This window comes from Vitis vinifera, chromosome 3 (assembly GCF_030704535.1).
Source record: "Vitis vinifera cultivar Pinot Noir 40024 chromosome 3, ASM3070453v1".
NCBI classification, from domain to species: domain Eukaryota; kingdom Viridiplantae; phylum Streptophyta; class Magnoliopsida; order Vitales; family Vitaceae; genus Vitis; species Vitis vinifera.
In genome coordinates, this window is record NC_081807.1 from 5,905,966 (window position 1) to 5,915,938 (window position 9,973).

Here is a 9,973-nt window from a genome sequence, read left to right on the forward strand (position 1 = left end):
TAAAGATATTTTGGACATTATCTAAAATTTGTGAAATCGGATTTGGAACTATTGGTTTATTCTAAGTATATTTAAGCAAGATGATTTCTAAAGTGACAATCACTAAAATAAATTAAGTCAAAGCAAAATCGCGAAAAAAGAAAAAGGCATCAATGATAAAATCAATCAAGACCTATTTTCTACAATATTTTTGTAAGGTTGTTGATACACTAGGTTCATATTACATTACATTTTTATTTAAGCACCTAAAATCATCTAAGTGTTTAAATCGGTATTGTTCTTTTATAAATTAGATGATTTCATGTTTTTTTTTTAATTAAAACTTTGAATTTAATCCTTTCTAAACTTGTTTTAAAAGGTTTAAGAAATTGAATATAAGTTGTCGAAGGTTTCATACCTCAAACCAAGGTCTTTTATGCACTTTACTATACAATTAGTAAAGGCAGGGAAGAATCAGTTAAGCCGATTGGGCTTGACTAATTAAGGTTTATTTGTACTCCCTCTTTTTTAATAGCATATGAATTACCAGTTGAGGCTAAATTTCAACTAGTTAAGCCAATTGGGCAACAGTATCCTCAACGGCTTGTAATCAGCCTATTGGTTAGTCAACCAGTTGAACCTAAATTGTATCTAAAGACTAGTTTGATCTTCCAACTCCTATTTAAAAACCTTAAAATTCTTGTATTCGTGAGGAAAGAGTTCTAAATCATTCTTAAATATTATTTGAGTCATAGGAAAGTGTTTTTAGAGTGCATTTGTTTTTAAATTTACATTTCATCTAAGTGCACCATACAACCATAGTTTCTTTGTATTCTATTTGAGTAAATATTGTAAACTATGAATTTTTTATTCATTTCTATATCCTACGAGGATGCTTTGGAATTATAATCCCAAGGGAAGAGTTTAGAAGCTTTGTCTTGAAAGTTTGAAGGGTTAGAAGTCTTGTTAGTAGAACCGTTACTCGAGGAGAATGAACGTAGGTTGATTGCACTAAACCAATATAAAAACTAATACTTACAAATTCTCTTTCCTACTCTTTTTACTTTACATGCAAAGTATTTTTCCATTATATTTGTTATATAATTGCATATAATAGTTATTTACATTCTCTAAGTCTAAATTTGCAAAATGCAGTCATCATCCTATTCACCCTTCCCCTTGAGTTATTACCTTAAATTGACATAGTTAAAATCCTCATAAAATTATCCATTACTCTTCTTATATGAAATAAAATACATTGTAATCTTTTGGATTACATAAGTGAAAAATTACACACATTTTTTCAAATATTTTCATTCTATTTTTTTCTTCATAAAATAAATTTTTTAAAAAGTTATGATTCATTTGTTATTGAATTATAATCCTATCGTTCCTAAATCCCTAGATATCAAATATTAATAAATTAAAATATTTGTATAGTTATAATTTAAAATGCAAAACATTAATGAATATATATATATATATTGTAATTGCTAGCTAGCATAAAAAAATTTACAAAAATAAACTACTACCTATAGAAAAATTTTAATATAAAAACTCTAAATTCCTATTTATTAAAGTACTTTTTATTAGTATTTAATTTTCTAATTAAAATTTAGTCTTCTGTATTTTTAAACATATATTCTTCTTCATTATGTTTTTCTTAATGAATATAAAGTCATTTTTCCAAACTTGCTATCAAAACAAGAGTTTTTCTATTATTATTTTTATTTTAGTTTAATGTATATTGAGTCAAAATCATCATATATAAGGTTAAGGTTTCAAATCTCAAGGTCACCATGTCTAATTATTAAATGGAAAAATTAAATAAAATCATATTTTAAACCATAAAATAAATAAATAACATAAATTATAAAATTATTACATTGTCAAACCCTAAAAGTTTTATATTTAAACAATTCAAATAGTCAACAATAAATATTAATTATGTAAGACATCAAAATAAATAAAATACTAATAAAAATAAAAATACCATAGAATGATCCAATTGTAAAACGTCACATCCAAACCCAATAAATTTTATTAAAAAAATTTAAAAATGAATTCTACATTTGAAATGTGTTTTAAAACGAGAATACAACTCATACAATAAATATTTATTATGAGATTTAATCAAATTAAAATATCATGAATTGGGTTATAATTAGAGATGATAATGAATTCTAGACAGGTCAATCTCATCCCAACATCGTCCTATTTATTCAAAAAATTTCGCATCTCCGTCTCATTAAAAAAATTAAATGATATAAAGGGGGGCATGACATGAAATTTTTAAAGTTTTTAAAAAAAAAATATTTTAGAATTTTCTTAATTATATTAAAATGAATATATTTTTATAAATAATTAAAATATTATATTTTTTATAATATATATATTAAAATAGGAAAATAAAAGTTAAATTAAATTAATTTTTCAAATTAAAATTTATATATAATTAAGACAAGGCATGGCAAAATAAGATAATATCGAACCCGTCCTAAATTTATTTCAGACTTTTTTTAAAATCTCAAACTTGTTTTAAATTTGTTTATTTAAATTTTAAACTTATCCCGATTAAAAAAAAAAAAAACCACCCCATTCCTGTCTCATAATTTACAAAGTGACAAGGTAGTAATGGGCCACGTCCCATGCCCATTACAATTTACCCCACCAAAGGAAATAATTGTCCACGAGATTCATAAAACTGAACCGCCAAAATTCAGAAGGCATAATATTGCAGAATGCAAGATCACATGTGGGTATCCATAAGGTGGAGCCCACGCACATGGTACAGCTCATCACTGGATTTAATATTAAAAAAAAAAAAACCATAAAAGGAGAAAAAAAAATCTAAAAATATCTTAAATCCATCATTTTTAACGTCTAAATCAACTAATTGTATTTATTATTATTTTCAAAGTAAACTTATTATCATTATTAATTTCAACGCTGTTTCATTATGTTTAATAATTTTTTTTCTTATTATTTTCTCCGGGTCACGTTTCTAGTAATCTTAAAATTTAAAATCGGTGTATGATTGACATTTTTCCTATGATATTGAGAGTGACTAAAGTTGAAAGGTTTGTGCATGTGCATAGATTATAAAATTATCCCATTAAATAAATGAAAATAAAATTATTTTTTTCTAGCAAATATTAAAAATCATGATAAAAGTGTGAAGAGTTATGAAATAAATAAAATTGAACATTATTATTTTCAGATGTGTAAATTAGAAATAAAAATAAATTAAAGCGTATTGGATTTTACTTTTATTTTTTAATTTTTGAAAATTTAAAAGTAAATATCAAGAAAAGTATATAAAATGTCTAACTTAAAACTTATTATTTAATTTTTATTTTAAGTATTAAAGTTATTTGATCAAATTAATTACAAATTTATTATAAATCATTAAAATGACATATTTGTCCTCATAAGTTATAAGTAGGATAAAAGAGATTGAGTAATAATAGAGTTTGTGGAGTAGTAAAAGAGATCGTTAAGATAATCAAGGAAAATGATGATAAAAATATAAAATACAAATACAGATTTAAGAATAAATTAATTATTTTTATTCATTACTTAAAGTTAAAAATAACTTTAAGTTATACCAATAGTTATTTTACAAAAAATACTTAATTTGCTTAGTGACTTAAATTAAGTTATTAAATCACTTTAAGTTAAGTTATTAAGTCGATTTATCAAATATTTACTAAAAAGTACATTTAATAGCAATTTTATGAAGTGTTTTTAATTTTTTTAACATTTAAAAATTTTGATTTTTAAGTGTTAAAAGAGTTAAAAACATTTTCAAGAATTACTATCAAATAAGTTTTGTATTTTGTAATGATTTTAGGAAACGTTTTTAATCTAAAAAATGGTTTTGAAAGTAATTTAGGTATTTGATAAAATATAGGAAATACTTTTAAAAATCTAAAAAATCACTTAGAATATTGAAAAATGACTTGTAATATATTATATAAAAATACTTGTTAGGTAATTTTCCTAAAAATACTTATTGATAAAACACCTCCACTAAAAACACGCACTCTTAATTATTTTAAATAAAAAAATTAAGATATGTTTCAACTATTATAAAAAAAAGTTTTTTTTATAACAATAAAAGAGAATATGTTTTTTGAAAATTGGATAACTCGAACATAAAAAATAAGATATTTTTTAATATATATTTTAATTATTTTGATGACTCTTTAAAAAAAAAAAGGAAACAAATATAAAAATAGTAATTATCAATAAAACATTAAATATAAATTTTATTTTTAAAAACTATTTAAATTAAAAAAAAAATGGTCACAATAACAATAACAAACGTTTAAAATATCCGTGAGTCACAAAAATATAAAAATATAAAAAAAAAATGAAATTTCCAAAAATTTGGACACGCGCTATTGGTAAACAGTTGGGTCCGCCAATCGAGGACCCGCATGACCCGGGACCTCCTATATCCACGCCCCGATGGACCAATCCCCCAATCACCCTTCTCGCCTCCTTCCCAACCAATCACATTTCAGTTCTCTTATTTACGGTTTTTGCCCCTCCCTTCCTCCCTATAAATTCCCACCCAGCCCCACCACATCTCTCTTAATAATCACCAATCCTCGTCTCCCATGGCTGTTTCTCAATCCCCCATCATGGCTTCTTTTTTATTCTCTTTCTTCTTCCTTTTAGCCGCCCTATTCTCCGCCTCCGCCTCCGCTGCCGACATGTCCATCATCAGCTACGGGGATCGTCTCGAGAAGAGGACGGACGCGGAGGTCATGGCGGTGTACGAGGCGTGGCTGGTGAAGCATGGGAAGTCGTACAACGCGTTGGGGGAGAGAGAGAGGCGTTTTGAGATTTTCAAGGATAATCTCAGGTTCATTGAGGAGCATAACGCTGTGAACCGGACTTACAAGGTTGGGTTGAATAGGTTCGCCGATCTGACCAACGAGGAGTACCGGTCGAGGTATTTGGGCAGGCGCGATGAGACCCGGCGGGGTTTGAGAGCGAGCAGGGTTAGCGATCGGTATTCCTTTCGGGCCGGCGAAGACTTGCCGGAGTCGGTGGACTGGAGGGAGAAAGGCGCCGTTGTTCCTGTGAAGGATCAAGGCAACTGCGGTGAGTAATTTTCCTTTCCTTCTCTTTTCTTTTCTTTTTGTTGCCTTTTGCTTTATGCTTTTTGCTTATATTTTTTTTAATCGGAGTCGGCGGTGGGGTTGACTCGTGTGTGAGCGTCCCGTTCGCACAAATGGTCTTCTCAAAGTAGTTCTGGATGTAGATGATTCCGTTTGTTTTGTCAGAAAATTGTTTCTCCTTAATTGAACCCCCTTATTTAGTTGTGGGTTTTGAAATTTCTTTACAATCCATTAATATGGTCCTATCAACAATGGATTTCAAAAATTCATCTGCTTTATAGAGAATTGATCAGAAAGGTATATCAAGTACAGGGTACTCTAAAGTCCTAAGAAAAAAAGGTAAATTTGTGGTGTTTCCCAGAAATCTTTTTTGGGGTTCTCAAGGTTTGCCTTTGTTGATCTTTAATTTGATATTGTTGCCATGAATTTTTAGGAAATATTCATTCTGTTTAGGCTTTAGATAAATCAGGGTTATAAACCGGAAATTTGCTATCTTCATCTAACAAACATTTGGTAAAAATTGGTACGCTGATATGAGGCAAGAATTAATCTCACGATCCTAAAGAAAAAGATCAAAACTTGGCTCATAAACATATTTTTTTTGATAGACATAGAAGTGGAGTTGAGGATGGAGCTATGTGTTGTTACTTTTGAAATTTTTAGCTATTAATTCCACTCTGTTTCTTTACCCTTGCTATGTGTACTGATTAATAACTGATTTTGCTTCCTAAATTCAATTCATGAAGGGAGTTGCTGGGCATTCTCGACCATTGCTGCTGTGGAAGGGATAAACCAAATAGCAACGGGGGATCTGATCTCTCTATCAGAGCAGGAGCTGGTGGATTGTGATAAGTCATACAACCAAGGATGCAATGGAGGTCTCATGGACTATGCTTTTGAATTCATCATCAACAATGGTGGCATTGATAGCGAAGAAGATTACCCTTACCGGGCGGCTGATACAACCTGTGATCCTAACCGGGTTTGTGCCTTCACCAAATTTTCTTGAAGAGTGAAAAATTTTCAAGTTGCCTGAAAGGGTGTTGTGTTCATGGACATGACCATGAGGTTGTAGTATAATCCTAATTCACTGTAATATATTTCCTTCTTTCAGAAAAATGCTCGGGTTGTGTCCATTGATGGATATGAAGATGTTCCACAAAACGATGAGAGATCCTTGAAGAAAGCTGTGGCAAATCAACCAGTTAGTGTTGCCATCGAAGCCGGTGGCAGGGCTTTCCAACTCTACCAGTCAGTAAGTGACCATGTCCTCTCACCACCCTTCAGAAAAGCTTGCCATTATATGCTTCGAGAATGATAAGTGCATACACACATACATAATACATACATGCATATCTAGTTGATTGTGTTCATAATACATACATGCATATCTAGTTGATTGTGTTCATGAGCTAAATCTGCTCACAAACCCAGTCATGTTGATTGGAAATATTATAGGAGAGGTTAAAGAGACTCTTCAACGGAGCACAGGAAATAGCACATTTTTTCATGTTGCAGTACATGAAGTATCTTAAGTTCAAATGTCCTTTTATCTATGTAGGGTGTATTTACCGGTCAGTGCGGGACACAATTGGATCATGGTGTAGTTGCTGTGGGATATGGTACAGAAAATAGTGTGGACTACTGGATTGTTAGGAACTCATGGGGCCCTAACTGGGGGGAGAGTGGATATATCAAGTTGGAGCGTAATTTGGCCGGCACTGAAACTGGCAAGTGCGGGATTGCAATAGAACCCTCTTACCCAATCAAGAATGGGCAGAACCCTCCTAACCCTGGTCCATCCCCTCCTTCTCCTTCCAAGCCGAGTGTAGTCTGCGATGAATACTACACATGCCCTGAGGAAAGCACATGCTGTTGTATCTATGAGTACGCTGGTTTCTGCTTTGAATGGGGATGCTGCCCTCTTGAGGGTGCCACCTGTTGTGACGACCATTACAGCTGCTGCCCTCACGAATATCCCGTCTGTGATGTTGATGCTGGAACCTGCCAAATGGTAATTACTACTCTACTTAACAGACAATATTTTTGGTTTTTTTCTTCCACGCTATTTTTGTTTACTTATATTTTCCAATGGAACAGAGCAAGGGCAACCCATTGTCGGTAAAAGCATGGAGGCGAACCCCTGCTAGACCCGTTTTTGCTCCCCGGCCTGTTATTGAGGTCATCTAGTGTGTGCGTGGAGGAAAAGTCAAAGGGGCTGCAACAATGAACAGATTGTTCATCAAGCTCTGTCAGAGCTCATTGGATAATTACAGCATACTTCCCATGGATTGATTTAATGTGTTATGGGGTTCATATTGATTGCTACTGTAAATAGCCGTTTATGTCTCCAACCCACAGGGTGGACTAGTTTAAAGTTATTTAGTTTCAATTTGCTTAGGTAACAATCAAAAAGGATCATTTTATGACCCCGTATTATTGATCCTAAATTTATCTTATAACATCCTTTAATGTTACAACCTCCAACTCTTTTTGGTTACATTCGATATTTATAAATCATTGATTTATGGAGTATTAGAACCTGTTTGCCATGTGATTTAAAAATAGTTTTTTTGTTTATAACATTCTTTACTCGGGTTGTGAAAATGGCATGGTTTTAAAAACCTGACCGGTCCAACCGCCGGCTAGTCATGGTTTTGGTCTGGTCCGGTGAATTGGACCGGAATCTGGTTGAACCGGAATCGGATCGGGTGAACCGGACGGTTCAACCTTTTTTTCTTTTTTCTTTTTTACTTGCAGCAGCAATTCCAGCATCAAAACGATCGGTTCTCCAAACAAACCCACCCTCGCGGCGCCCCAGTTCCAGCAGCAGGTCGGCGGCCCCCATGCCGCCAAACAGCGATCTGTACTGCGTCGCCCCAGCTCCAGCAACAGGCCGGCAAGCCTCCTGCCGCCGACGAGCCCCTCCCCCCCACACAGAAAACCACTCTTTGCCCCAGCTCCACCCGCCGGCGGCACGCCTTTCTACTGCCGACAAGCTGGTGAAACTAAAATCTTTACCTCCCATTTTAAAAAAAAATAATAATAATTAATTTTTATGTTTTATATTTAATCTTTTAATATTTAATTATAATTTTAATGTTATGTTTAATATTTAACTTTTATAATTTTTTTCTTTTTATTTATTTATTGCACATTGAAATTTTAATTTATTAAAATTATTGAAATTTCAATTTATTGAAATTTTTGTTGATTTTCAAATGAAATTCTAATTTTTAAATTTTAAATAAATATTTGATTTTATAGTAAATTTCTCATTTTGAAAAAAAAAATTGTAACAAATTTCAAAAATTTTAATTCTTTGATTTTTTTAAATTATTGATGACTTGATTCTCTAATAATGTAGGGTTTTTATAAATTGTTGATGATTTGAATTTTTTTTAAAAATTAAATTGTTAATGACTTGATTCTTTAATTTTATAATTAAAATTATGATTTTTGTTTACGATTTGATGGAGAAATAAAAAATGAAAAAACTCAACAAACAAAATAGATATTATCAAAATTTACATGAAACTTATTATTATTATTATTATTATTATTATTATTATTATTATTATTATTATTTTATTTTTAATAATATATAAAATATATATTTATGACGTCACCGGTCCGACCAACCAATGAACCGTGAACCGATAACTTTCGGTTTTGAAAACATTGGCTCAAAATGGTTTTAAAAAACAAAGTGAAATAGTTAACACTTTTTAGAAAATAAGTAGAAGCTCTTTATCTCTTTTCAAAAATAAAAACAAATCACATAAAATTTAAATAAACAAATAAAATTGAATATGATATTATTATCTTTGAATTCTTTAAAAAAAAATTATTAACCAAATAAATTTCAAATCGTAGGTGATACATAAAATTTATTTATTTTTAAAAATTAATTTAAAATTTAAATAGTAAACCGATTAATATAAAAATTTATGGATAGAAATTGGTTTATAACGATTTTATTGCTTTTCTTTTACATATTTTTGAACTTCAAATTAAATAAGATTTAATGTGTTGGATTTATTGAAAACTCAAATAGTGAACAAATTAATACCGATAATTTATGTTAAAAAAAATAGTGTTAAACGACTTTATTATTATTTTTTTACATAGAATCCTTATTTTCCAATATTTTTTTACTAAGAAAATGAATTCTAAATTAAACAAGGCTAAAAAGGTTGGATTCATTAATGCGTCTAATAATCTTAAAAATTACTTAAAACTTAAATAATAATTCAATCAATACTATAAATTTATGAACAAAATTCAATTTAAAATTACTTTATTGTTTATCTTCTATATAAAATCATTATTTTTTAATTTTTATAATCAGACGAATAAATTCCAAATTAATCAAGACTTGATGTGTTATATCTATCAACAAGTTTAGTAACTTTAAAAATAATTTGAATCTCAACTAATAAACTCATTAATATTATGAATTTACTTATAAAAATTGGTTTATTTAAAAACAATTTATCCAAACAAGTTTTTGTTGGGATTGAGCTATATGGACCCAACATGGCTGACGCTTAGCATATTCGAATGGAAGGTTAAAGGCCTAGAGCTGTGGCCCCTCAATTCACCGATTGTTTATTTGTCTCTTTATAAAGGGGGCGTCCCCAGGAGGATTTGATACTAACTCGGATGGTATCAGGAGTTAGTTGGACATAAGGTTTAGTCCTAGTATCGAATCCTCCGGGGGATGCCTCCTTTATAAAGGGACAAATAAACAATTGGTGAATCGAGGGGCCACGACTCTGGGCCTCTGGCCTTCCCTTCGGATGTGTTAAGCGCCAACCATGTTGGGCCCATATGACTCAATCCCAACAATTTTTTTTTTA

At 30.5% G+C, this 9,973-nt stretch overlaps 1 protein-coding gene across 1 annotated transcript; it reads left to right on the top strand.

The window, feature by feature from the left end:
• The first annotated feature begins 4,473 nt into the window (after window positions 1-4,473).
• On the top strand, window positions 4,474-7,646 carry LOC100252080 (cysteine proteinase mucunain). Its single transcript, XM_002285263.4, has 5 exons — window positions 4,474-5,094; window positions 5,858-6,093; window positions 6,226-6,366; window positions 6,673-7,125; window positions 7,212-7,646. The coding sequence occupies exons 1-5, from the start codon at window positions 4,605-4,607 to the stop codon at window positions 7,299-7,301; spliced, it is 1,410 nt and encodes a 469-aa protein (XP_002285299.1). The 5' UTR covers window positions 4,474-4,604; the 3' UTR covers window positions 7,302-7,646.
• The last annotated feature ends 2,327 nt before the right edge of the window (window positions 7,647-9,973 follow it).